This window comes from Ursus maritimus, unplaced genomic scaffold (genome assembly GCF_017311325.1).
Source record: "Ursus maritimus isolate PB19 unplaced genomic scaffold, ASM1731132v1 scaffold_21, whole genome shotgun sequence".
Taxonomy (NCBI): domain Eukaryota; kingdom Metazoa; phylum Chordata; class Mammalia; order Carnivora; family Ursidae; genus Ursus; species Ursus maritimus.
The window spans coordinates 699,512-726,834 of record NW_024424564.1 but is presented as its reverse complement, the minus strand read 5'-3'; the positions used below and the strand labels follow the sequence as shown (position 1 = coordinate 726,834).

Below are 27,323 nucleotides of genomic sequence, written 5' to 3'. Positions count from 1 at the left end.
GCATGGGGCAAAGGTGAGGGGGAAAAGCCTGAGCCAGGAAGAGGTGGATAAATATTTGTGAACATCTGTCCTGCACTGTTTTCAGAAGGGCCAACTTTTTTTGGCTGGGGTGTAGAGAAGGTGAGCCCTAGGAAGTTGTCATTCAGATTAGAGAAGCACCGAGGAAAGGACGTGTTTGGGCCATCTTGTTCCTCCGGCTTGTTTCTTTCTGGAGCAGGTGAGGACTGCCCACAGCTTGTAAGGGTGGGGGTGAAGCTATGTCCAGGGTAACTGAAGTTCCCAAGGGTAGAGCCACTTCTTAGCTCTGAGTGGTCTTGGTGTCTGTTTATCCCAAGCCTTTCCCCACTTCCCACCCCGACCACTACTTCCTTCCTGTTTCCTGTGAGCTGTTCCTGCTGACCCACCATGAGCCAGGCTGTGCTGCTCTTTTGCTGTGTCTTTTTTTAAATTATTTTTAAGATTTTATTTTTAAGTAATCTCTACACTCAACATAGGGCTCGAACTTATAGCCCTGAGATCGAGTCTCATGCTCTACCAACTGGGCCAGCCAGGCACCCCTTTGCTGTGTCTTGCTGTCCGCGTTGGCTGTCTCTCCAAGAAATGCCCAGAAAGGGGCCCTGAACTTCCAGCCATCTTTCACAAAAACTGGCCATCCTCCAAACACACTCTCCAGCCAGGTCCCTCTTCCAGATCCCAAGACCTGCCCAGATCTCTTGCACACTGCCCCCTCCTTAGCCCCTCTGCCTGAGTACCTATCCAGCTCAGCTCTGGGGGTGGCCCTGGAGGAGGCTGGTCACCCGACTGAGGCCCACGCTCTGCAGCTTCAGCTTGTTAGGGTGGGAGGGAAGGACATCGCTGAAACTGCCCCCCCCCCACCATGAGAGGAGAGCACAATGAGGAGAAAAGCGTTGGCAATACTAAGGTCACTCGGAGGGATCTGGGGGGGCCTGCAGGGAAGCTTGGATGAACCTAACAGCTGTTTACCCTGAGGACTGTATTGCCGGTGGCGAATACACACATGGGCGTGCTAGGTCCTCCAGCCGTCTGCCGTGCTGCCGAGGTCAGTATCCCCTAGAGCTGCAGGAATGAGTGCTGGGAGTGTGAGGAAGAATTGGGCAAAAAGCTGAAGAAACCTGGAAGTTAAGAACCTCTCAGTGTCTACAGATGATGATAATTTATCAAACGTTCCACAGTTATTTGGGAGTGCTTTATGGAGAGATTCGTTCAGGAATTTGTCTAGGTTTACTTCAGATATTCAATGCCACTTAGGCAACAAGTCTCTCTTCTCAGGACTATGCTCAAGGATGGGACATAGTAAGTAGTTAGAAATGTAGAAGACCAGGGGCGCCTGGGGGGCTCAGTCGGTTAGGCATCTGCCCTCGGCTCAGGTCATGATCCCATGGATCCTAGGATCGAGCCCTGCGTTGGACTCCCTGCTCAGCAGAGTCTGCTTCCCTCTCCCTCTGCCCCTCTCCCCTGCTCCTGTGTGCGCTCTCTCTCTCTCAAATAAATGAAATCTTTAAAACAAAGAAAAACAAATGTAGAAGACCGCTCAGGACAGATGTACTTTATTTCATGCCAGTGCTAAAACACACGTGACTGGTGTTAGCCTTGACCCTCTCCACTTAGTAGTTCCCGGCCCCTCTTATTCCATTTTTCTTTTTCTTTCTTTCTTTTTTATTTATTTATTTATTTTTTGGGTCTTTTCTTTCAGTCATCATATACTGTGCATGTAATATGTACTAAGCATGAGAGGTGATTTGACCTTTTTCTCATTCATCCACCCTGTACTAAATCCTAACTTAATTCTTAAACTGAAAAGAGATACAATGAGAGAGAGAATCACAGATATCTAATCTCTCCTAACTCTGGGTCTCCCAGCTCATATCATGAGCTAGAGTGGAAAAGTGACAGGAACGTGTAGGAAATGCCAAGGAATAGGGTCTTAGGTGTTGAGGTCAATGTGTGACAAGGGGACAAGGTTTGAGCAGCCAATACAAATGGACAAATATTTGCAGAGATTGCATCTTACTGATTATGGGGAAAAGCAAATATCTCCTCTCTTCATGGGGCAGAGGAGGAGGCAGAACTGGATCAAGGAGCAACCAAACTTATCAAAACATTCTCACTTCGCGCCTGAACTTTGTGGTACTTTGGGGCCCCCTATAAATGGGTGGAAATGAAGCAGAGGATGTCTGTGGTGACTGGAAGATCGGGAAGGCCAAGTGGGAACAATTAGGCTGCATTTCCTGATTCTTGGGCCTTTGCCTAAAATAACAAGTCTGGAGATGATGGATGGGGTGTGCCCTGAGCCACGGGCTCATTTCAGACCACAGCCCTTAGGGAAATGGTTTGTATGTTTCTGGTTTCTCCCCTCTCCAGTGTACTCTGTTTCAGACATGAGTGGCTTCAGATCCATCACGATACAAGTTGAGCTGCTTTTTTGCTACCTCTTGCTGCACCCTGTGGATGTCATTTCATATGGAAACCGGACAAATATTCCCTCATCCTTGAAACCCTGGCCACCTTCCTCAGACCCCTTGTCCTGCCAGACACTGCTCCCAAAGTCCCTGCCTGGCTTCACCCACATGGCTCCTCTACCCAAGTTCCTGGTAGCCTTGCCACTGGTGATCGCCCTGGAAAAAGCCGGTTGCCTGGCTGATGTCTGGACCCTGCAACTTCAGCTGTACCGCCAGGGGGGTATACAAGCTACACAGAAACTCATCCAACATCTTCAAGAGCTCCAGAAAAGTAGAAGCACAGGGAGGGCAGTTTCAGTGGATGCCCTGGTCTCTGCTCTACAGCTGTTGGCCAGGGAGCAACCAGGCCCCAAACGGGCCCAACGCTCCCTCCCTATCAATGACTGTGACCAGGAGCAGGAGCAAGGCGTGCACAATATACTCCAGTGGTTTCCAGGAGTGGACACCTACTACAATCTTGGCACAGCTTTGTATTACGCTGCTCAGAACTGTCCAGTCAAGGCCAAGGAACGAGGCCAAGATGGGGTCATAGATATGGGTTATGACCTTCTGATGACCATGGCTGGATTGTCTGGAGGACCCACAGGACTACTAATCAACGCTGCACTTAAACCTGCAGTGAAGGCTGGGATTGAGCAGTTGATCCAGTATTACTATGTGAAAGAGGCAAACACCGCTCTGCCAGAGATCAGCAGGGGGGCCTGGGGGGGGACCTCAGATGTGAGTGACCTGGAAGAAACAACTACCGTGGCCTTTTAGTGTTGGTTCAGCTTGCTGATTAGTTCAGGGCTTATTTAATGGCTATGACTTAGATCCTGGGAATGGCAGTCTTGGGATATAAAAGGTGATGATCACGGAATGAAAAAATCTAATATTTTGACAAGCTGTAATGTGTGTATGTTCAAAATCCAAATCTCTGGTTTGTTTTTTTTTTTTGTTTTTTTTTTTTTTAAATCTCTGGTTTGTTATCAAGGAGGAAGGCAGTGCTGTAAAATGGAGGAATTTTAAAGTTTGGGGTTTGGAGTCCGAGGATTTGGATTTGAATCCAGGCTCCACTTGTAAGAGCCTCAGTGATCGCTGACCAATAACAATTTTTCTCCAAGCTCAGTTTTTAAAACGTCTGAAGTAGTGGTAATCCTTTTCACCTGGCTGGGTTTTGTGGCAATTAAAAACGATACAATGAACCTCAAATTCTTAGCAACGTACCATCAAAAATATTTATGACTACAAAATATACAAAAAAATATTATGACTACAGCTCGTCCTTTCCTATCCCAAAGTGTCCCACCTCTCATGGAGCGCTCAGAGCCTACAGTGCCCTGGGCTAATCTCGGTTTCGTTCCTACGGCGCGGGTTCTCGGAAATCAGCTGTTACAGTCCCGGGCTATTCCATTAATCGGACTCCTCCCTCCGCGGACATGGTAGTTGAGGATCCCACCAATCGCTGGGGCTGGAGGTGTGGTTTCGGCGCTTGAATGGCAGCCAGCGTCGGGGTTGCCAGGCCGCGAATGGCGAGCTCCCGGGTTCAGCCGTCCGCCCCAGCCCGTCAGCTACAAGGGGCGGATCCGAGGGGCGGGCCGAAGCCGAGGGCGGAGCGCGAGCGCGGGTGCAGGAGGTCTTGCGGCCGGAAGCCTTACCCTGAGCCGCTGGAGAGAGCGGGGATTGAGACCCTAACCAGGTACGGGCCCAGAGGGGACGCGCGGGGGTCTGGGTGCAGGCGCGAGTTCCTACCTGGGAAAGACGGCAGGCCCCGGGGGTATGTCCCGTAGTGGTAGACTTCGTCCCCAGCTGTCGCCTGCTGCATAACCGAATCTCCCCATCCAGCCCAGCTCTCCAACCCATCTTCCCAAGTCTCCGGCAGCCTACGATAGCTACTTAGCCAATGCGTTTACCTTCCGGTCTGTCTTAATTTTGATTCTCACCAAGAAAAAAAACAAACAAAAAAAACGGTGTCTACAGGTAGATACGATTTTACTTCATTGTTATGTTAAGAAGTATAAGGGACAGGGGCGCCTGGGTGGCGCAGTCGTTAAGCGTCTGCCTTCGGCTCAGGGTGTGATCCCGTTGTTTCGGGATCGAGTCCCACATCGGGCTCCTCCGCTGGGAGCCTGTTTCTTCCTCTCCCACTCCCTGCTATGTTCCCTCTGTCGCTGGCTGTCTCTCTGTCACATAAATAAATAAAATCTTAAAAAAAAAAAGTATAAGGGACAGAAAGGTGAAACTATTGGCCTGAGGTCACATACAAAATGCAATTCTTTTCCGAAAAGCAGATTGAGCACAAAATATATACCTAAGAGAGTGAGGGATAGCGGAAAAAAACGTAAGTGTTACAGCCTTTAACCCTCGTGTTTGGGATCTGTTTGGAAAGACCATGGTTTTTGTTGTTTTGCTTTTTTATATTTAAACCTCAGGATTAACCTGCCCACCTTGCTCTTTTAATACTAGCCAGATTCGTTCTTTGAGAAGTGGGGCGTCTCCTTTGTGTTTTTTTGTTTTTGTTTTTTTTAAGCAGTACAGGTGCATAGTTTAAAAAGCTAAGAACTAGTAAGAGGATTAAAATGAAAAATAGGAGCTCCTGACCAGTCCTTTCCTCCCCGTCTTTCTACTTCAAAGAAGTAGAAAAACATGTCATGATTATTCATACTGGTGGAAGAGAATCTCTCCCACCCCAGGCATTTTTCTTTCATTTGTAATAAGATCATGTGACCTTTTTTAGACCACAGATGTATGTAAATAACTCTTTTCTGTTAGGTTCAGGCTGCAGCAAGAATAAGTTTTGATTTCCTAAACAGACAGATGGCAGGGGGTGGGGAAAGAGAGGAAGAAAGATTCTTCGCCCAGCCTACTTGGTGATAGGCAAAAATGAGTTTTGAGTGAAATTTCACGGTGAAAAAACAAACACCTTTGCTTTCTTTGCCCAACCCCTCCCCAGTGGGGAAAAAAAAAAGACATTTCCGGGTCTTTCACAAATTTGGTATTCTACCTGAAGAATCAGAGGTCAATAGAGGTCTTAAAAGTATCCCAGTCTTAGGGATTGAGTGACCCCTTGCACGGGATTTAAATATCTAGAATGGAGTTCCTCCTTCCTATATGGAGAGCAGATTATAAGGTATACCAATCTCAAAAGAGGTGTCAGCCCTTGATAAAGCTTTGGGGCTGGCAGGGATCATGCTGAAATAAATATTTATCACCCACTTATGATCTTGAAATGCTCCAGCATAAGTGAATACAAACACAAACAAATCTAAGATAAATTCATTGAGGGCGATAGATGAAACAAAGATGGTGGAAATGTTTAGTGAAGCTGAGTGATGGGTACATGGATGATTCTTGTACTAGTCACATTACTTGGTGTGTGTTTGAAAATTATCATTAAAACAAAAAGGCCCATATATTGGCGCTCTTAGATAGTACTCTCTGGAAGAAAGTGAACCAAACTAATAATACTGGTTACCTGTGGAGAGAAGGGGAGGGGACCAAGATTGGGAGTGGGGTCAGTGTAGCTTTAATTTGTGTGTGTGTGTGTGTGTGTGTGTGTGTGTGTTTGTATTTTTTTCTTACCTGTATAATTAAAAATTTTTATTGTAGTGATAAACAATCATGAGACTGTAGATGATTTAGTCCAGCAAAATTTCTGGTTGGGAACCTACATCCTTCAGACTCAGATCCCAAATGGCGCAGTGGGAGATGTTGCAGAATCTCAGCAGCCCATTTCAGGACCGGCTGCACCAGCTGTACTCAGATAGCCTCCTGCCAATGGACATTCGACAGTGCTTAGCTGTCTGGATTGAAGACCAGAACTGGTGAGTGCCTCAGGAAGTTGGGTGCGGGTGGGATGAGGAAAGTAGTTTCTTCTGAGCCCCCAGGATCCTGGAGACACCAAGGGCAGGGAGGGGTTAGAAGGCCTCAAAAGACAGTAGCAACCCTGCAGAGATGCTAATCCCTGGTCCCCAGGCAGGAGGCTGCACTGGGCAATGATGATTCCAAGGCTACCGTGCTGTTCTTCCACTTCTTGGACCAACTGAACAACGAGTGTGGCCGCTGCAGCCAGGACCCCGATCTCTTGTTACTACAGCACAACTTGCGAAAATTCTCTCGGGACATTCAGGTACTTGGAGGAGCCAGGAATAGTCAAAAAGCTGAATAGAAAGGGAACTGAGCGTAGAGGAGTATGGTTTAGGTTATGGAACAGGACCTGGAGAGGTGAAGGGGTGGGGGCAGATCTGGGGAAAGAGAGGACGAGGTCTGGACTTGGGGGATCACTGGCAGAGAGAAAGGCAAAGTCTAGATGACCCTGTTGGGGAGAGGCTGGGTTCTGGGGTACCATGGTGAAGAGGGGAAGGGCTAGGGACTCCGAAGGGGGGGGAAGAGCTGGGGTCGCTGGTGGGGAAGGTCTGGAGGGCTAGATCATTGAAGACAGTTGAGTTCAATCAGTTCTTTCTCTTCCTACTGCAGGCCTTTCCCCAGGGCCCTACCCAATTGGCTGAGATGATCTTTAATCTCCTTCTGGAAGAAAAAAGAATTCTGATCCAGGCCCAGAGGGCTCAGTTGGTAAGAACAATTTGTAGTGATTTTGAAAGCTCCTGGAGTAGAGAGTGACTGTGGAAAGGACTCAGGAAGTTTGTCTCAGAACAGGATCCCCTCACATCCTGTGACATAATTGCAGGCCTGGATTTCAGGGATGAAAGGTCAGAATTGAAATGTGCTCAGAGTCTCTTATTTCAGGAGCAAGGAGAGCCAGCCCTCGAAGCACCCGTAGAGAGCCAGCAGCATGAGATTGAGTCCCGGATACTGGAATTAAAGACTATGATGGAGGTTAGTGGATGTGGAAAGAGTCAGGGTGGGTAGGGCTCAGCCTGCCGCCTCCCACAGAAGCAGCCTCATCTTGGTCTTATCCCCCGTACAGACGCTGGTGAAATCCATCTCCCAGCTGAAAGACCAGCAGGATGTCTTCTGCTTCCGGTATAAGACCCAGGCCCAAGGTAGGAAGCAAGCACACCAAGGAGTGGGAGAAAGACAGGTGCCTGCTAGGAGGCCAAGGGTGGAAGAGAGGAGAAGTGACAAGCCCCCGTAAGCAGTAATCTCTGGCTGCTACACTGCGCTGGCTACAGTCCCGCTGCCATGCAAAGCTAAAAGTGCCAGCGTGTGATGGAGGTTGAGCTGGAGATGTGGCTGAGGGACAGCTGCTGTGTGTTGGGGGAGATGCATGGAAAACTGGCTTAGCAGATTGAGTGGGCTTTTGGTGCCAGCATGACCATTCAGAATTTGCCCGAGGGGCCAGAGGTGCCTCTGCTTTGCTTGGTTCCCCTTCTCCCTTCAAACTTCCCCCCACCTGACTCTGACTGAGGTCCTGGTCAGGATGGAAAGGGAAGGAGCCCTAGGTCTGAGCTCCTACTTCTGCCATCCAGTGAAGACACTCTCTTTAGACCCCCATCAGACGAGACAGCGGCAGCTGCTGCAGGAGACTCTCAATGAACTGGACAGAAGGAGAAAGGTGGGAGGCAGACAGAGGGAGTGGGCGGCAGGGAACTGGGGAAGATGAGGGATGCGGGGGCCCTGGCCTCTTAGCCCTGGCTACTTTGTCTCTTCCTCCCCAGTTGGGCGGTGGGGGGTGATGATGAGAAGTGCTCACCACTCACTTTATGTCTTTCTTAGGAGGCGCTGGACGCCACCAAAGCCTTGCTAGGCCAATTAACAACCCTCGTTGAGCTACTGCTGCCCAAGTTGGAGGAATGGAAAGTCCAGCAGCAGAAAGCCTGCGTTGGAGCCCCTCTGGATGCAGGGTTGGAACAGCTGGAGAAGTGGTAAGGGGCACCTCCCGCCCAGCCCTGTCCCAGCCACCCCGCTGTGCTTTGTAAGTTGTAAACTGTGAATTGTAATGAATTTTCTCATTCCTGCAATGAATTGCCTCTCCAGGCAAGAGCTCTTGCTGTCCTTGCTCTCTGCTCCCAAAATGATCCCAGCTCCCTCCCTTGACCTGACTACAGTGACTCTCTCTTCATTCTTACCACGCAGGGAACCCAAAGCCCAGTCTTGGCTTAGGTGAAAGGAGTGGATTAATCCACAAGGTGGTTTCTCCTTCCTTTTTAATCATCCAAGAAATAAATAAATATATATATATTTAAGATTTATTTATTTATTTTAGAGAGGGAATGGGGGGGGAGGGACAGAGGGAGAGGGAGAGAGAATCATTAAGCAGATTCCCCACTGAGTATGGAGCCCGACACAGGGCTAGATCCCAGGACCCTGAGATGATGATATGAGCCGAGATCCAAGCCAGCCACTTAGCCAGCTGAGCTACCCAGGTGCCCCTCTACTTTTTTTTTTTTTTTAACTGTAATGACTATAATGTCGGAAAAAAAGAATGACCATTACCTATTATCTTACTACCCAGATGTAGCTACTGTAATATACAAAAATTGAATTGTATTTTTGTGCTGTTTTGAGAACTGTGGTTTTTGCTTTCTAACTTAGCAGTGTATTACAGTATTTAGCCATGTCATTTATTTTTATTTATTTATTTTTAAAAATTTTTTAAAGGATTTTAGTATTTGAGAGAGAGAGAGAGTGCGTGAGCAGGGGTGGGAGGAGCAGAGGGAGGGAGAGAAGCAGACTCCCCACTGAGCAGGGAGCCCTATGTGGGGCTCAATCCCAGGACCCCTGGGATCATGACCCAAGCCAAAGGCAGAGCTTAACTGACTGAGCCACCCAGGCGCCCATATTTATTTATTTTTTTAAATAAGACAGGCTGATGTTTCTTTTTTTTTAAGACTTTATTTATTTATTAAGTAAACTCTACACCTGACGTTGGGCTCAAACTCGCCACCGCGAGATCAAGAGTCACGTGCTGTACCACCGGAGCTAGCCAGGCACCCCTGCCCATGTTTTGGGGTTTGTTTAAGTAGGCTCCAAGCCCAGCATGAACCCAGTGTGGGGCTTGAACTCACGACCCTGAGATCAAGACCTGAGCTGAAATAAGAGTCAGCGCTTAACCAGCTGAGCCACCCAGGTGTCCCATACGCATGTTATTTTTAATGGTTGCTTCATAGTTCCCTATATGGAGGTAACATAAGTTAGTTAATGAGCTCCTATTTTTGGACATTTAGGTTTTTTAATTTCTTGCTATTTTTTTAGTAAGCTCTTTTATATTAATTTTTTTGTAATGTGGAGAAAGTAACTAGTATGTCTTTCAATACTTAGAATACCTACTGTTTTAAATATTTTCTAATGAGAAAATTCAATATAATTTATTAAAAATGGGGGTGCCTGGCTGGTTCAGTTGGTAGAGCATGCAACTCTTAATCTTGGGGTCATGAGTTCAAGCCCCATATTGGGGGTAGAGTTTACTTTTTTAAAAAATAAATCATATTTTAAAAAGTAAATTATTGGGGTGCCTGGGTGGCTCAGTCAGTTAATCATCTGCCTTCAGCTCAGGTCCTGGGATTGCGCCCTGTGTCGGCCTCCCTGCTCCACGGGGAGTCTGCTTCTCCCTCTCCCTCTGCTGCTCCCCCTGCTTGTACTCTCTCTCCCCCCTCTCTCTGTCTCTGTCAAATAAATAAATAAAAATCTTAAAAATAAATAAATAAAAAGTAAGCTATTAAGAATGAATCACAACAACGTTCAGGTAAATTGAAAACAGGTCTATAGGGCTTAGTCACCGAATCACTATTTAAATTGCAGTTGCAAACATATCCATCATTTGTATTAGCAAACTATGACCTACTAGTGATACCTTGCTACTTTTAATTTTTAAATTTTTTTTTTTTTTTTTTTTTTTTTTTTTTAAGTTCCAGGTTAGTTAACATAGTTTCAGGAGTAGAAGTCAGGTATTCATCACTTACATACAACACCCAGTGCTCATCACAACAAATGTCCTCCTTAGTGCCCATCACCCAGTTAGCCCCTCTCCCCGCCCACCTCCCCTCCAGCAACCCTCAGTTTGTTCTGTATCATTTAAGAGTCTGTTTTCTGGTATGCCTCTATCTGTTTCGTTTCTTAAGTTCCACACATGAGTGAAATCACATGGTATTTGTCGGTCTCTGACTGACTTATCTCGCTTAGCATACTACCCTCTGGCTCCATCCACGTCATTGCAAATGGCAAGACTATTCTTTTTATGGCTGAGAATTCCATTGTATATATTCAACAAATACTTCAGGGAGTTTTTTCCCCCCAAGTTTTGTATTTCCTTTCTTTTTTTGGGGGGGGGTGGAATGGGTCAGTTATTAGGTTCTTTGTAAGAAGTGTAGAACACCAGGTTGTGAGGGTAAACTCCATTTGTGGGAGAAAACACGGAGCAGAGGTAGCCCTGAAGCTGAGGAACAGCTTTGAGTTTTGGCAGAATTCACGAGTGCACAGCTTTCTGATCAACCTTGCTGTACTCTGTAATCTCACATTTCTCTTTCTCCCTGTCAAAGACCTTCCCAGTGTCTGGGTTTACATCACTTCTTCTAGAAATAAGCATCAGTGAGATGCTTGGGAGTTTTCACACTGCTGATAGCAATTTTTGTGGAGGTGGGAATGACAGATTTCTGGTGTGTTCTTCATAGAGGAACTCAACTGAGGACCAGAGGTCCAGTCACAAGTAGCAAGCCACTGCTCAGATACTTCAGGAAAACCATTCTCTTGCCTCTATGGTGCCCAGTGAGGTTGATCACAGTGGTGCCAGGAGGGGCACCTGGGTGGCCCAGTCAGTTAAGTGTCTGCCTTCCGCTCAGATCATGATCTCAGGGTCCTGGGATCGAGCCCTGCATGGGGTTCCCTGCTCAGCTTCTCCTTCTTCTTCTCCCTCTGCCCTTCTCCCTGCTCATGCTCTCTCTCTCTCTCTCTCTCAGGTAAATAAATAAAATCTTATTTTTTAAAAAATGGTGCCAGGAGTGACGCTAGCTTGCAGTTTTCTCACATGCTGACTGAGAGGGTTTTCTTTCCTCTGTGGCTCAATAGCTTTCAGGCCACATCTTCAGTAGGATAATACCTAGACATTTTGTGAAGTTTAACCACTCATGTACCTTGTCACCACCAGCTTATTTTGTGACAGTAGCAAGAACTTTCTCCTTTTTCTTTTCAACTCTGGGTTTAGCTGCTGAATACTTCCCGTTGTACGTGGCCTTTGTGGAATACGTAGCCGATGGGAAATATCTGCCAATCCCTCCGACTAGGACAGGGTTTTGGCGGCAGTGGGGCTTCCCTTTCTTTGGCATTTTAGCCTTGAGGTTGCCCTTCTTAATCTTGCCACGAGCATCAGCCTTCTTGATTCCAGGTTTCTTCTCCTTAGTGTCCGGCTTCTCAGCTTTTTTCACCCACCATCTTGCAAGATGGGATTGGATTTTTTTTTAAGTTTATTTATTTTTTATTTAAACAATCTCTGCACCTAATGTGGGGCTCAAACTCACAACCCTGGGATCAAGAATTGTGGGCTCATCTGACTGAGCCAGCTGGGTGCCCCGCTTTCTTGCTATTTTAAACAGTGCTGCAGTAAATATCCTCATAGCTACATCTTTATTTACATCCCTCATTATTTCTGTGATAGAAATTCTCAGAAGTGGTATTCCTGGGTTAAAGGATATACCTTTTCTTTTTGGTGGTGTTACTGTGTTTCATTATTTGTTTTGTTTTTATTTTTTTTAAGATTTTATTTATTTATTTGTCAGAGAGAGCGAGCACAAGCAGGGGGAGCAGCAGGCAGAGGGAGAAGCAGGCTCCCCTCTGAGCAAGGAACTCATGTGGGACTCGATCCCAGGACCCTGGGGTCATGACCTGAGCTGAAGGCAGACTCTTAACCAGCTGAGCCATCCAGGCATCCCTTGTTTTGTTTTTAAAGATTTTATTTATTTATTTATTTATTTATTTATTTATTTATTTGAGAGGGTATGAGGGGGGGAGGGAGGAAGGGGCAGAGGGAGAGGGCAAGAAGCAGACTCCCCACTGAGCATAGAGCCCAACATGGGGCTCCATCCCCGGACCCTGAGATCGTGACCTGAGCCAAAATCAGTCGGTTAAGCATCCAACTCTTGCTTTGGGGCAGGTCATGGTCTTGGGGTCATGGGATTGAACCCTGTGGGGGGTTGCCCACTCAGTGTGGAGTCTGCTTGAGATTCTTTCCCCCTCCTTTTCTCTCCCCCTCTTCTCCCCACCGCCACTCTCCCTCTCTCTAAAATAAATAAATAAAATCTTTAAGGGGCGCCTGGGTGGCACAGCGGTTAAGCATCTGCCTTCAGCTCAGGGCGTGATCCCAGCGTTTGGGATCGAGCCCCACATCAGGCTCCTCCGCTCGGAGCCTGCTTCTTCCTCTCCCACTCCCCCTGCTTGTGTTCCCTCTCTCGCTGGCTGTCTCTCTATGTCAGATTAATAAAAATAAAATAAAATAAAATAAAATCTTTTTAAAAAAAAGAAAGCTTTATTGATTTTTCTGATTATAAATATGTGTCCCAATTGGAAAAAGAAAATTCAGACAACCTAAAAGAAAGTAAAAACTGCCCATCTGCATAACCTGATCATGCAGGGGTACTCATTAGGGCTTTTGAATACATTTTTTTAGATTTTCCCTATGCATATACATAAATATACATCTATACATCTATTTTAAAGATTTTAAGTAATTGCTACACCCAACATGGGGCTCGAACTTACAACCCTAAGATCAAGAGTCACATGTTCCACTGACTGAGCCAGCTGGGCGCCCCAAATGTATATTTTATCTTTTTAAAAAAGATTTTATTTATTTATTTGAGAGCGAGAGCGAGAGAGCACAAGCAGGGGGAGCAGGAGAGGAAGAGGGAGAAGCAGACTCCCCACTGAGCAGGGAGCCCGATGTGGGACTCGATCCCAGGACTCCAGGATTATGGCCTGAGCTGAAAGCAGACGCTTAACTGACTTAGCTGCCCCGGTACCCCTATACATTTATTTTAAACAGAAGTCATATATGTACTGTCTTGTGATTTTTAAAAATTTAATATTTTGGGATATTTTTTCCAAGTTAAAAATTTGAGCCTGGGGCTGGCTGGCTCAGTTTGTGGAGTGTGTGACTCTTGATCTCAGGGTTGTGAGTTTGAGCTCTACGCTGGGTGTAGAGATGACTTAAATAAATGAATAAACTTAAAAACAGTTGAGTCTATATGATTATTTTTAATAGTTGCTGTTTGATTATTTCCTTAGGACACAGCTTAGAAATGGAATACTGCGGGGGCACCGGGGTGGCTGTGTCCAACTCTTGATCTTAGCTCAGGTCTTGATCTCAGGGTTGTGAGTTCAAGGCCCATGTTGGGCTCCATGCTGGGCGTGGAGCCTACTTTAAAAAAAAAAAAAAGGAATACTGCAAATTGTGTGCATGTTTTTTGAGGCTTTTTAAAAGATAGTTCCAAATTGCTATCCCAGTCTATTTGCTGATATGTACTATGATTGGCTTCCTGTCACCACATTGCCTATTTTTTTTTTTTTTAAGATTTTATTTATTTATTCGACAGAGAGAGACAGCCAGCGAGAGAGGGAACACAAGCAGGGGTTGTGGGAGAGGAAGAAGCAGGCTCACAGCAGAAGAGCCTGACGTGGGGCTCGATCCCAGAACTCCGGGGTCACGCCCTGAGCCGAAGGCAGAGGCCCAACCGCTGTGCCACCCAGGCGCCCCCACATTGCCTATTATTATTACTTTTGGTTACAGAGACAGTAAAGGACAGAAGTTAAAAGTGTTATGGCTGGCTCAGTCGGAAGGGCATGTGACTCTCAATCTCGGGGTCGTGAGTTCGAGCCCCACGCTGGGTGTGGAGCCTACTTAAAAAACTACGGATTGTGCAGCCAGGCTACCCGGATCAGCTACAGCTCACTCCATACTGGGTCTGTGACCTGGAGCGAGTCACTTAACCTTTCTCTACTTGAGTTTAATTATCTGTAAAATGGGGCTAATCATCGTAGCTACCTCACAGGGTTGTTACGAGGATTAAATACATTAAGTACTTGGAATAATAGTACATACTAAGCATTATATGAAAAGTAGCTTCATTATAGAAATAAATCTTTCACCAGTTTTATCTGCGAAAGTGGCTTTGATTTTTATTTCTTGGATTATGAGTCATGTTGCATAATCTTGCGTATGCTTCTGGGTTCTTTTTTTGTCCCAATCAGTTCTGCCTCTACATGCGTAGTTAAAGGGGAGCTTCTGGCGCTTGCCGGGGGCACCGGGAAACTCATCAGTTCTCTCTCTCTCTGGAATCCTGTCACCCAGGTTCACAGCCGGAGCCAGGCTGCTGTTTCACCTGCGTCAGCTGTTGAAGGAGCTGGAGGGACTGAGTCGCCTGGTTAGCTATAAGGATGACCCTCTGACCACCGGGGTGGACCTGCGGAAGGCCCAGGTCACGGAGTTGCTACAGCACCTGCTCCAGAGGTCTAGAAGCCAGGGCAGGCCCTCCCGGGAGGGAAGGAGAGAGCAAGAAGAGCCATTCGTACAGGGACTGAGCTATATATTCTCTCTGCCCTCTCTCTCTGCAGGGCCTTTGTGGTAGAAACCCAGCCCTGCATGCCCCAAATTCCCCATCGACCCCTCATCCTCAAGACTGGGAGCAAGTTCATTGTCCAAGCAAGGTTGGCATTTCAGAACTCATCCCTGCTTCCTTTTTCCAGTCCTGGTACTACGGTTTGCTCTCTGACTTTACAGATCTTTCCGCTCCTGTCTTCTCTCTTTTCTCCTCCACCCACCCACCTCTTCTTCTTCTTCTTCTTCTTCCCCCCCCCACCTACCTCTTCTAATCTCTTACCTTTGCTTTTGCAAACATCTGATCTATCCAGGAGATTGAGGCTGAGCGCTTTCCGCTATCCACCCCCCTTCTCCCTAGGCTGCTCGTGAGACTCCAGGAAGGCAATGAGTCACTAACGGCAGAAGTCTCCATTGACAGGTAAGCTGGGGCCCATGCAGCCACAGGGTGGCCGGGCACGGGCTGCTGGGGCTGAGGAGACACACACTCTTCAGCATAGGGCCTTGGGGCTGTGTCCTTACCCCTCCATTCCTACCTCAGAAGTAATAACTCCTCGATTTTGTTGAGCACTATATGACATGCAGTTTGTCAAGTGCTCATTTGTCATGGGAGCCCCGTGAGTTAGCTATCATCAGTGCACCATTCAAATGAAGAAACAAGCCCAGAGAGATTGTGTCTCTTGTGCAAGGCCACATGGCTAGTGAGCGCAGATCTGGGTTTGAACCCAGGTCTGTCTGATCCTAAAGACTAAATTCCTAACTTCTACACTATTGTGCTTCCCAATGATTTTTTTTAATGTCTTTTCAGGAATCCTCCTCAGTCACAAGGGTAGGTGTCTGACAAGGGTGCTGCAAACATTTGTGCACTGCATGGCCTGCATGACCACACGGGGGCGCAGACGAGGAGGTTGATTTGGTTGGGGTATGGACGAAGGGAGAAGGGGAGGTCTGAAATGAAGTGGAAATTTTGTTGTTTTTCCTGCTNNNNGTTGTGAGAGTAACTCTGTTCCTATTCTCCATATATCTTCTTCCTCCTGGAATAGCTTCCGGAAGTTCAACATTCTAACCTCAAACCAGAAAACTTTGACCCCCGAGAAGGGGCAGAGTCAGGGCTTAATTTGGGACTTCGGCTATCTGGTAAGAAGGGCTAGTAGCTTAAGCTTCTGGTCCAATGGAACAGGCTGAGGGAAGTTCCCAGGCCTTGGGAAGTCTTGAGGTAAAATAGGGGGTTCCAGGGACCCTGGGGTCCCCACTCTGGCATTTTTCTCTCCTTCTCTCAACTCACAGACTCTAGTGGAGCAACGTTCAGGTGGCTCAGGAAAGGGCTGCAATAAGGTGAGGCCTGGACAGAGGATTGGGGGTGGGAGGAACTGGCCAAAGGGCCCTCTGACCGTGTGTCTTCGGCCATCCTAGGGAATGCTGGGCGTGACAGAGGAGCTGCACGTCATCAGCATTACGGTCAACTACACCTACCAGGGTCTGAAGCAGGAGCTGAGAGTGAGTGCAAATGGAGGGCAGGGGGAGATGAAGCAGCTTTGGCAGAAGGCATTAAGGAGGGGTTAAATAGAAGCCTCTCAGTGTGGGAAGTTCTCCCCCTTTGCCCCTGTCAAAGCTGGAAACGTCACGTCCCTCCTCTGACTCCTGTTTTCTCTTCAGACGGACACCCTCCCTGTGGTGATTATATCTAACATGAGCCAAGTCTCCATTGCCTGGGCCTCGGTTCTTTGGTTCAATCTGCTTAGCTCAAACCCCCAGGTAGGAGGTGGGGCCGACAGTGAAGGATGCCCAGGAGGGGTGTGGAAGCTTGATATAAGGGCACTCCTTCTGAGCCGCTCTGCCCTCTTCCCACCCTTGCAGAATCAGCAGTTCTTCTCCAGCCCCCCCAAGGCCCCCTGGAGCTTGCTGGGCCCTGCTCTCAGTTGGCAGTTCTCCTCCTACGTTGGCCGAGGCCTTGACCCAGACCAGCTGAGCATGCTGAGGAACAAGCTGTTTGGTACAGACCTCCTTTCCTCTCAGCCTTTCCCTGGCCGTCATCTCCCCAGCCCTCCGTCCTTTCTATTCCAGGGACCCTGGCCTTGCCTCCTTCCATTATCTGAACTGTCTCTCTGCCCGCAGGGCAGAACTCTAGGACTGAGGGTGCATCGTTATCCTGGGCTGACTTCACTAAGGTAACTCCCTGCATCCCTTGCGGCTAGATCTAGCCCCTATGCAAACGCTAGTCCTTCCCCTCCATACTCCTTCTGCTCACTTCGGGCAACTCCACATTTCTTCGCGCGTTTCCATTCCTCCTGCAGCGAGAGAGCCCTCCTGGCAAGCTACCATTCTGGACATGGTTAGACAAAATTCTGGAGCTGGTGCATGACCACCTGAAGGATCTCTGGAATGATGGGTAAGGCCTTGGTCAGCCTCCCTCTCCCCACCCCTACCTTTCTGCCTTTCTGGGCTTGAGAGCGGACCCCGTGCGCCCTCATGTGGCAGAAAGGGAGAGAGCAAACACTGGTGCGAGGTTGCAAGGTCACAGCCTCCCATTTGCGAAAATAGCCCTAGCCCACGTGTGTCCGGCATCTGCCATGCTCCAGAGCCTCTGGGCGCTCTTTATGAATGCTGTCGTGTAATCCTTACAGCCACGCTGAGTCGCAGAGAGGTGAAAGAATTCACCCAATGGGCAGAGTTGGGATTCAAACCCAGGCCTGTCTGACTGCAGGCCTGTGCTCCCCCCACGACACTGCCTGCTCAGTGGTACAGCCGTTGCCTCTTACAAGGTGCTTTTTGGCTGTGTGACCTCGCTGATGCCTCGTCCTCCTCCAGCTCTGGAAGGTGGACACTGTCCGTACGATGAAGTGACTAGGCCGAGAGAAGCAGGCCGTGCCGTACAGGCGGGAGAGCAGGGAGGCAGGGCAGCCTCGCAGCAGCTCTCGGTGTTTCAGACGCATCATGGGCTTTGTGAGCCGGAGCCAGGAGCGCAAGCTGCTGAAGAAGACCATCTCCGGCACCTTCCTGCTGCGCTTCAGCGAGACGTCGGAGGGAGGCATTACCTGCTCCTGGGTGGAACACCAGGACGATGGTCAGCTGCTCCGCCCAGACGCTCCCCCAGCCTGTCCTCCCTGTCCCTCGGCCGGCCCTTGGCTTCCCTGGCTCTGTCCCGAACCTCGCCGCGGGCTTGGGGTTGGACAGCCAGGGCGGGGACGTCCCAGGCCCAGCCTCTTCTTTCAGGCCTGCCTGTCCCCACGTCCATTCTACAGATAGGGTGCTCATCTACTCTGTGCAGCCCTTCACCAAGGAAGTGCTGCAGTCTCTCCCGCTGACCAAAATCATTCGCCACTACCAGCTGCTCACGGACGAGAACATCCCCGAGAACCCACTGTGCTTCCTCTACCCCCGGATACCCCGGGATGAGGCTTTCGGGCACTACTACCAGGAGAAAGGTGAGAATCCTTGACATATGTCACCGGAAGATGGCAGGGATTCTACAAATCCGACTCCTTTCTTCCAGACGTGGAAAAACCGATAGCCAGAGAAGTGAAAAGATTTGTGCCTGGGATACTGCTCGTTAGTAGGGAGACCTGATTATCAGGACCATTTGCACAAGGGGTCCTTGGGTACACGTCCAGCCCACTGACCTCCCTGTCCTCCTGCATATGTGCCCACAGTTAACCTCGAGGAACGGAGGAAGTACCTGAAACATAAGCTCATTGTGGTCTCTAACAGGTGAGAGATGCATTTTTCGCCCACCCTCCCTAACCCTTGTTGGCTGATGTACTGACCCAAACCTGCTCGCGTCACCTCGCCGGCCTTCTCTCCTGCTGACCCATACTCTGCAGCCTCTAGGCCTTTTTTCTGGTTCTGCTAGCCTCTTTCCTCTCTAGCGTTCTGCTGCCATCCTTAGGTTGCTTCCACGGGGCCTCCCTGCTAATAATCATCATAATCACTGACGGTCATGGGCGTCTGCATGAAGCATGGTACTAGACATTTTTTTTAAGAACAGATTTTTTCATTTTATTGAATTCTTTTGAGAACCCATCCAAGTAAGTGATAACAGCCACATTTAATACAAGTTTATTATATGGCAGGTATGGGGCTAAGTGTTTGTGTTTAGTTTCTTATTTTTCGAATCTCCATAATAGTCCCGTGAGGCTGACTTGGGTATGACTCTTTTTTAGCCGCAGAAGCGGAGGTTCAGTGTGGTGAGGTGGCATGCCTGAGGCACACGGCTAATAAATGATCCAGGTCTGCCAGATTCCAAAGTCCTGCTTTTAACCATCCTCCTGCCTCTCGAGTGTTGTTAGGCGGTGGTGTTGCCGTTCCATCGATGCCATATCTGAGGCTCAGAAAGCTAAAGATGACCCAGCTAATAAACGATAGGAGGCAGACGCTGGCAAACCTGATTCCGAAGCCTGCACTCTTAAGCCCTCTGCTCTGTTCCCCCCTACTCTTCCTCCTCCTCCTCCTTCTTTCTTCTTTCTTCTATTTTCTTCTTCTTCGATTTTATTTATTTATTTTAGAGAGAAAGAGCAAGTGAGCGTGGGGCAGGGGGGTAGAGGGAGAGGCAGAGAGAAAATCTCAAGCAGACTTCCCACTGAGTGTGGAGCCTGCCTCGGGGTTCAGTCTCACAACCCCGAGATCCTGACCGGAGCCGAAATCAAGAGTCAGCTGCTTCACTGACTGAGCCAGCCACGCGCCCCCGCTCTGTTGCCTTGTAGCCTAGAGAGACAGTGTCTGCTTGCTCTGCCATTCCCCACTTCACCGAACCATCCAAGCCCTGCCCCTTTGTCTGTACTGCCGTATCCAGACAGGTCGATGAGCTGCAGCAACCACCGGACCTTAAGCTGGAGCCAGAAGCGGAGTCGTTTGAGCTGGAGTCAGGACTGGCCCCACTGCTACAGCTAGAGCCAGGCCTGGAGTTGGAGCCACTGCTGGAGGCAGGACTGAATCTGGGGCCAGCCCTGGAGCCCCTGCTGGAGCCCGCACTGGATGTGGCACAAAGAGTGTCAGAGCCAGACTTGGGACCAGAGCTGAAGCTGGAGCCTATTCTAGACCCCGCATCACAGGCAGTGCCAGAGCCAGATTTGCCCCATGATCTGAGACACTTGAACACCGAGGAAATGGAAAGTAAGTGATGAGATGGGGCTGGGGAAGAGAGGACACATTCCCTTTACCACCTGCCCTCCCTTACCCGTTATAGGCAAGGCCGAACGCTAAGCTCCGCATTGGAGGAAGGCTCATTTCTTTGTGATTCCTTTTATTAGGAACCACACATGCCTCCTCCTTCCCGGACCTAAGTGCCTCCTCAGGCCTTGTTCAGGCCTCCACTGCCATCCTGCCTCATTTTCCCTGCTGGGTTGGGAACTCCTTACCTAAGATCAGGGCCTGATTTCTTTCTTTGGACTACTTAGTCTTCAGAAACAGTATGAAGATTGAAGAAATCATGCCAAATGGTGACCCACTGTTTGCTGGACAGAACACCGTGGACGAGGCTTACGCTTTCCATCCCAGCCATTTCTGCACGGACGGGCCCTTGATTCCTTCTGACTACTAGAAACGACGTTTCCTCTGTTCTTGCTGTATCTTCTGCCCTCCTACCCCGCACGTGATGTTGCTCTCCAAGGATGGAAAATCCATTCTAAGCTGGATAACTCTGGGTTTTGGAGTGGGAAAAAAAGGCGTACTATGGGTAAGGAAGGGGCCCCAGTGAATCAGAATAGATGTTAGCCATGGCTCTAACCAGGATCTTTGAGGCCAGCTGCTGTTTGGGGAGGTATAGGAGTTCTGAGGGTAGGCCAGTGCAGTTAGGAGGTACTGAGATGGCTCAGGCACTTGGAGTGGCTTCTTTCCAGTATGGGAGGATGTCAACATTTGAATAGTTGGTAAGGCTAACGTAGTGGTGCCCACTAGCATTGGCCATCAGTAGGGAACAGAGATGTGAGATAGGATTCCATTTCTCTCTTCTGGTTCTTTCATGTCTACAATAATCTTTTCCTTCCTTCTTCCCCTCACACCTGATTCAAGTCCTAAATTCCTTTGTTTCCTGCAGAGACTGAGAGCTTTCTGCTTCAGCCCACCATGTGCAGCTCCCCTCAGAAGAAGGGAATAGGAGATAAGCCTCCTCTGCTTGCCAGTCTCCCCCATTGCCCCCCCAAGATGGCCACACCCATTCCTTCCCCTAAAATGATCCTGCCAGTCTAATATGCCTCTGTAGCTTTGCACAGTAATTTATTCTGTCTAGTCTCCACTTCCTCAGTGCTTAGGAGACGAATCACTCTTGGAGGCCAGGGATCGTCGGGTGGCTGAGAATTTAGAGATCACTTTTTATAGTATTAGATGGAATTTCATATTTTCACAGAGGAAGAGAAGCCCTGGGTCTTAGATATTTCTCTGTTAAGATAACCATTCATTCTTTTGTACGATATATTGCTTATCTGAAAGAGTTTCTATTCCTTGGTTGTGGACCTGGGCAAAGACCAGGTTCCTGGAACTTAGAACCTTGAGCGTTTATCATGGGGCTCTGGACAACCTCACACATGAGTCATTCCCAGGGAGCCCCAGGACAACTGCCTTTGCTCTAAGATGTGTTTCTAGTATAACTTGAGATGTAATGAAAGGCCCTGAACATGTGGCTGTTTTCTGGCTGGTATGTTAGAGGAATAGTCCTGTTCAGAAAGAGGCCCTTCTGAGCAGAAGTGGCTAATAAACTTTGTGCTGATCTAGAAGTGTTTCTTCTCCGAACTTCTTCACTTCTCTGCTCACAAAGACCGACAATGTCCTTGGACACACCAGCAGGCCATGTAGGATCAAGGTCAGCAAATCGTGACCTATCTTCCAGCCACCCCAGTAGGCACCCTCTTGTAATGTTTTTCTTCTCACCCGTTTAGAACAGCTTTTCCTGTCCTTTAGATTCTTCTGCGGGACTGGGAGCCATATATGAGTTGAGGGGTATGGTGAGCAGTTCTGTAACTAGCCCATTGTCACTTGCCTGGTTGGTGACAAAGCCAAGATAAAAGCCTGGGTCTGTTTGACCTCAATGCCCATGTGTTTTTAATGTTGTGACTATGGAGAAAAGGAAGGGGAATGACCACAGGAGCCTTCCCCTTCTCTTTATTTCAAAGGTAGTTGACCTCCCCTTGGGTAGTCAAACCGTCTGATGGGGCTCACAGATGTCCATTAAGGGAGAATCCCATTAATTTGGGGGATTTACCACCATCTTCTTGGAATGCCCTTCCTGCTTGAAACAGCTCTGACTTTCGATCCTGCAGTGATCGGGACTCCTGTCTTTGGCCAAGTACACTCTTCACCAAGAAAGTAAGGAGGCACAGGGTCAGGCAGCAAAAGCAGTCACATTTAGGGGCCCAACTTCCTAATCTTAACCCTTGGTAATCCCGTTCAGCTTACTCAGCTATCAGGGATCCAGACCAAAAAGATCCCTGTTACTGTACGTATACACCAGAGGGTCGTGAGGATAGAGCCTTCTCCTCTGGAGCCGTGCAGACTAGAAGGACGCATATTGGAGTCCTTGGGCCCTATCTTTCCTGTTCCTAACCAAGCCTAGGAATCAGACTCGGATATCCACATAAATAAGTCTTTATTGAAAAAAGTACATAATTCAGAATAAATATAATAAATAATCCTCCCCCAGCTGCTGCCCTGAGGATAAATAATCTCAAGTTTTCCCTTCCTATTTAATAAATAGTCAACTTTGTCCTAGGTCAGCAGCATAAATTAGTCAGTATTGGTAATTTTCAACATAGGCAAGTCTCATTAGAATTAATGGACTAACTTGTTGGCTCACAGGTGCCTGGGCTGATTGATTTTAGCACTGCTGAGCCGTGGAGATCTGGGTGCCATCCTTAAACCGTTGGCTTTAGGGGCTCAGGGTTGCTGCTCCGTGGGCAAAGACCCGAGCAGCTACAGCCACAAAGGCCTGGAGGCTGCGAAGGATCTTGAAGCGGAGAAGGAGGCGCTGCCATGGCTGGCTGGGGCTGGGGCTTGGAGTTTGTTCAGTCTCTCTGTGGTGACCCTCAGGCTGAAAGGACACAGGACACAATCAGAGAGAACTCTAGATCCTTCACCCTCCAGTCCTTGCCTCTGATACCTGCAAGCCCCCGCTCTCCAGGCCCCTAGTTCATACCTGCAAAAGTTGCCTAAGGCCCAGGAGGGAGGCGTGAAGCTGGCCCACAGGGCCATCGGGAAGTAGAGAAGGCTCCCCTGTGAAAATGTCTGAGCCCAGCAGCTTCTCATAAAAAACCAGGCCCTGGTGGATCCTTTGTAAGCAGAACTGGGAGGGAAAAGAAAGCGGTGAAAGGAAACAGATCCCTTCCTCCCACTCCATTCACCAAAGACCCACCCAGTTCTTTGCCATTCCTAGACACTGCTATGGGCTGAATGTTTGTGTCCCCACAAAATTCAGATGTTGAATTCCAACCCCGCCCCCCCAAGTATAATGGCTTTGGGAGGATGGGCTTTCACGAGGTGATGACGTCATGAGGGTGGGGCCCTTCTGAATGCAATTAGTAGTCTTCTAAAAGAGACCCACCGGACTCCCAAGGCCCCCGCCATATGAAGACACAAGGAGAAGTCCGCAGTCTGGAAGAAGGCCCTCACCTGACCGTGCTAGCACCCTGATCTCTGACTTCCGGCCTCCAGAACAGTGAGAACTAAATTTTTGATGTTCATAAGCCACCCGGTCTGTGTTAGTTATTATAGCAGGCTGAACGGATGAGGACAGAACTTTCACTAATTCAGCATGATACCCAACGATGTCCCAGTCCCCTCTTCCTTGTGGTCCAGCCTCATCTTACTACCTGACTGTTGTCTCTGAGTCCTTGGGGATCACAGCCATCCCCACACTGGATGCGGGGGACCTCATCTGTAGTCTCGTCATCTCCCTCTTCTCTTGGTAGGTCCTGGAATGGAGGAGGGGGTGGGGAGAGTGAAGAGGTAAGAGAAGTGCTTTCAAACTCCACTAGGACCCTCAGGCTCATGACTCTCCCAGGAGCCCCACTCCCCCATCCTCTCTTACTCTGTGATGACCTTCGACCCTCTAGCTTCCATCGAAAGCCAGAGTCTTCCCCTGCAGCCTTGGAGAGCTTGGATAGGCTCCTGTTTGGAGCCGGAGCCCGTTACTTACCACCTGTCCCATCGGCGGATGTGCGCTCCAGGCCAGCGTGCAGAGCCTCTGTGAGAGCTGCTGGCCCTGAACCCAGGCAGGGCGACCGCCCGCAGGCACAGCCCGGGTCTGAGCCCCCCAGAGCAGCAGCAGAAGCAGCATCACAGCCCTGCTCCCCAGCATCTTGTTGGCTGCTTCTCAAATCTGGCTGGATCCGCGCCTCGAACTGGTCCTTGTGGAATCTCTGCCCACTTCCCTTTCTTCTGAGCCTGATGCTGTCCGTTCTGTGCGTCTCTGGTTTGGTTCCTTCTGTTGTTCACTAAGTTCCTGAGCAGGTTCCTGCTGTTTTTCTCCCCTTGTCTCTGAGTCTCTTTTTAAGGTCCCTGCATTGAAAGGCCCGCCCTTTATACTGGCAGGTGACTCACAGCAGGTGGGATTCCCCTCCCTGCATCATCCCCCTCCACGGGGAGCCCAGGTATGCAGGCCTCAGTTCCAAGGGAAATGAGACGTGTGGTTGCTGTGGCTGGAGGCCTGGGATGGGGCCTATGTGTAATGCTCTCCATGAATCGCAATGGCTTGTGGAGGGGGTGGGGGTAGGAGGAATGAATATTTAAATGAATCTCGTCTCAAGTTCCTTCCTGTTTAACTTTCCCTCATCTTTTTGCCTCTCAAAGCTATATCCTTCACCCCCAGTACCTAATTTCCTTACCTCCCGCCTGAGGAAAAACCAAAAACGGAAGCATTCATTTGTTTCCCAAAAGAATAGCGAGCTCCGTTTGGAATGAAGTTTGATTCCCACACGGTGCCCTCTGTCTGAGAACCGGGGGGGGGGTTCTTTTTCTCCCTTGGGAACAGTAATTTTCACTGGAAGAGAATGGACTCGATGCACATTGTGAACTGGGAAGCCATATAATGCCGCATAAGGTATTTCTGCTCCCACTTCAGGCCTCACTGTGGAAGTTAGGAGGGCTCTTGGAGGGAGAGAGTTGTTGCTAAGAACCATCTGATTCCTCAGCCTTAGTGGCCAAAAGTTTCATAGGCTCTGTGGAGTTCAGGTGATGGTGCTTTTGGGATACCAATGTAAGCAAGGGCTAGAAGTCAAATTTAGATATTCTGGCAACCAGCCGCTATCCCACAGCTAGGAAATCCAGGAGTTCTGGGGAGTTGAAGGTATACCGTGTCAGTGACCCTGGCCAGTCCTTCAGCCTGTTGCATCCATGGGTAAAATCCGCTGACACTGATTTCATCACCCTCCCTGATGCAACATCCAGTGAAACAGCTGAGAATGTGAGGTTGGGCGTGGGAGTGGGGGGTGGTCCAAATCTGGGACTGCCCCAACCCCAGTGGAGGGTCCCAGAACAATTTGGACGTCAGAATGAGGACATGGCTGACCACACGGATGGTCCTCAAAGCCTCCCCCAAGAGGTTGACCCTTCTCTGAGAAAGTTACCCTTGATAGAAGTCTCCCTTCCCTTAGAACTATTCAAAATTGCCCAATGAAATATTTGATTCAAATATTAGGACTCTGTGGTAAATCTATCCTTTGGATAGAACGTTCCCAGCATCAGGACAGGTTATCTCAGTTTGAGTGAGAAATGGTTTGCCTCTCTCTACATATGGTAGACACAAATGGAATAAGAAAATGGGTGGGAGGGAGGAGGGGAAGCTCCCCTCACTTGTGTTTAATATCTCTTGCGTTCTTCCCTTCTCTAGCCCCATTCTGGGAGGCTAAAGGTTAGGGGATGAAAGGTAAAAGAAGGAAGAGGAAGTAGACTCCTGGGGGATGGGATGACAGGGACAAGGGTGAGTTGGAGGCACGGGGCTCTGCTGCTTTGTTTCACTTCCTGGTACTTCGAGAATTGGGTAGGAAGCAAGGTTGGTGGGGTGATTGTGGGACTGTTCTGTGGCAGGAACTACTTCCAGGACTAGATCTGACCTGGAGCTGCAGTGACCCCTTGACGTCAGCAGGGCCTCAACCGTTATGCAAATCACATTCACAGGACACTCCTAAGCAGGCCTTTCCAGTTGGATGCCCAGGCTCCAAATCCAGTTGAAGTTCCCCTAGGGAGTTAATAATGATGGCTAATATATATGCAACTCTCACTTTATGCCAAGTACTTGGTCTAAGTACTTTTCATATATTAACGCATTTAATCCTCACAGCAACCCAGTGACGTAGGTACTCTTATTATCCCTATATTACATACATTACATATGAAGAAACAGAGGTAAGTAATTTACCCAAGATCACAGAGCTGAGTGGCCAGAATTCCAGGGCAGACAAACTGGTTTCAGATCCTGCATTTTCAATCATTCTATTACACTGGACACTGTGAAGACACACAAAGTATCTTTATAAAGTGGGTCATTTAGCCCAGATATCTCTGAGTATCTCAGGCCCTATAATTTTCATGGGTCTGTGAAGTCTTTCTCAATCTGAGACCTCGATGTGGAAATTTCTCAAAGGGTACAAACTGTCCAGGTCTTTCAGCACCCATCTTTTCCCGAGATTTTAAATCTAGTCAACTGTGAAGTCAGATCAGTTTGACAGACCCTCTGAATTAAGGTGTTTTTCTCTCCATCTTTGACTTCTGACTGATTCTAGGACCCCTGTGAATCCTGGAAGTCTAAACTATGGAGTCCTTTCCTTTTTTAAAAGATTTTATTTATTTATTTATTTGTTTGTTTGTTTGTTTGTTTATAAAGATTTTATTTTTATTTATTTGACAGAGCGAGCACAAATAGGGGGAGCAGCAGGCAGAGGGAGAAGCAGGCTCCCCGCTGAGCAGGAAGCCGGATGTGGGGCTCAATCCCAGGACCCTGGGATCATGACCTGAGCCAAAGGCAGACGCTTAACAACTGAGACATCCAGGCGCCCCAAATATTTTATTTATTTGAGAGAGAGAGAGAGAGAGCAGAGAGAGCACGAGTGGGGGGAGGGGCAGCGGGAGAGGGAGAAGCAGGCTCCCCACTGAGCAGGGAGCCCGATGTGGGGTGATCAGGACTTGAGCCAAAGACAGATGCTTTACTGACTGAGCCACCCAGGAACCCCTTAAGTCCTTTATAAAGTGTATTGAGAGAGAAATGCTTTAACACTCTATCCTCGGTGAGAAGTTCCTTCCATCAGAGAGGCTCCATGTGGCCTTTAGAAACTAGCTAAAGTGCCGTGGAGACGTGTCACAACCTGACCCCATTCCACAGCAGTTCCAGCTCAGAATTAGACCCCAAGAATCCCTAAAAATAACTGTTGGCGCTAAATCTGTAAGAGTTTGGGGTAAGC

At 48.6% G+C, this 27,323-nt stretch overlaps 3 protein-coding genes, 1 long non-coding RNA gene and 1 pseudogene across 5 annotated transcripts; 2 read left to right on the top strand and 3 right to left on the bottom strand.

Moving 5' to 3' along the window:
* On the top strand, positions 1 to 4,405 carry APOF (apolipoprotein F). The gene is made up of 2 exons (XM_008683594.2): positions 1 to 217; positions 2,383 to 4,405. The coding sequence occupies exon 2, from the start codon at positions 2,400 to 2,402 to the stop codon at positions 3,237 to 3,239; it is 840 nt and encodes a 279-aa protein (XP_008681816.1). The 5' UTR covers positions 1 to 217; positions 2,383 to 2,399; the 3' UTR covers positions 3,240 to 4,405.
* STAT2 (signal transducer and activator of transcription 2) lies at positions 4,034 to 21,650 on the top strand. Of its 2 annotated transcripts, none has more exons than XM_008683577.2 (24): positions 4,034 to 4,158; positions 6,069 to 6,283; positions 6,435 to 6,588; positions 6,936 to 7,031; positions 7,206 to 7,295; positions 7,387 to 7,462; positions 7,907 to 7,974; positions 8,136 to 8,284; positions 14,698 to 14,856; positions 14,961 to 15,053; positions 15,305 to 15,364; positions 15,752 to 15,772; positions 15,987 to 16,080; positions 16,231 to 16,278; positions 16,357 to 16,440; positions 16,600 to 16,698; positions 16,801 to 16,936; positions 17,059 to 17,111; positions 17,238 to 17,332; positions 17,871 to 18,007; positions 18,186 to 18,368; positions 18,594 to 18,651; positions 19,733 to 20,052; positions 20,337 to 21,650. In XM_008683577.2, the coding sequence occupies exons 2-24, from the start codon at positions 6,153 to 6,155 to the stop codon at positions 20,477 to 20,479; spliced, it is 2,547 nt and encodes an 848-aa protein (XP_008681799.1). In that variant the 5' UTR covers positions 4,034 to 4,158; positions 6,069 to 6,152; the 3' UTR covers positions 20,480 to 21,650. The 2 variants fall into 2 exon arrangements, with proteins under 2 accessions (XP_008681799.1, XP_008681792.1); XM_008683570.2 differs by having other exon boundaries at positions 7,889 to 7,974.
* LOC103656916 lies at positions 10,585 to 11,167 on the bottom strand (annotated as a pseudogene).
* On the bottom strand, positions 21,007 to 25,630 carry IL23A (interleukin 23 subunit alpha). The gene is made up of 4 exons (XM_008683583.2): positions 24,065 to 25,630; positions 23,739 to 23,840; positions 23,066 to 23,212; positions 21,007 to 22,960 (listed from the first exon to the last, which is right to left on the bottom strand). The coding sequence occupies exons 1-4, from the start codon at positions 24,224 to 24,226 to the stop codon at positions 22,799 to 22,801; spliced, it is 573 nt and encodes a 190-aa protein (XP_008681805.1). The 5' UTR covers positions 24,227 to 25,630; the 3' UTR covers positions 21,007 to 22,798.
* Positions 25,631 to 25,686: 56 nt separating this feature from the next.
* On the bottom strand, positions 25,687 to 26,703 carry LOC121104381. The gene is made up of 2 exons (XR_005836652.1): positions 26,285 to 26,703; positions 25,687 to 26,104 (listed from the first exon to the last, which is right to left on the bottom strand). It is a non-coding gene; the product is annotated as an uncharacterized LOC121104381 (long non-coding RNA).
* Between the last annotated feature and the right edge of the window lie 620 nt (positions 26,704 to 27,323).

Excerpts from the sequence above, each read along its gene's own strand:
- APOF (XM_008683594.2), top strand. The coding sequence starts at position 2,400 with ATGAGTGGCTTCAGATCCATCACGATACAAGTTGAGCTGCTTTTTTGC.
- STAT2 (XM_008683570.2), top strand. The coding sequence starts at position 6,153 with ATGGCGCAGTGGGAGATGTTGCAGAATCTCAGCAGCCCATTTCAGGAC. Across the intron at positions 16,279-16,356 it reads CAGGAAAGGGCTGCAATAAG|GGAATGCTGGGCGTGACAGA; the intron begins GTGAGGCCTGGA and ends CGGCCATCCTAG. Across the intron at positions 16,937-17,058 it reads GCTGAGGAACAAGCTGTTTG|GGCAGAACTCTAGGACTGAG; the intron begins GTACAGACCTCC and ends CTCTGCCCGCAG.
- IL23A (XM_008683583.2), bottom strand. The coding sequence starts at position 24,226 with ATGCTGGGGAGCAGGGCTGTGATGCTGCTTCTGCTGCTGCTCTGGGGG. Across the intron at positions 23,841-24,064 it reads ATCCGCCGATGGGACAGGTG|GACCTACCAAGAGAAGAGGG; the intron begins GTAAGTAACGGG and ends CCTCCATTCCAG. Across the intron at positions 23,213-23,738 it reads GACTCAGAGACAACAGTCAG|TTCTGCTTACAAAGGATCCA; the intron begins GTAGTAAGATGA and ends TTTCCCTCCCAG.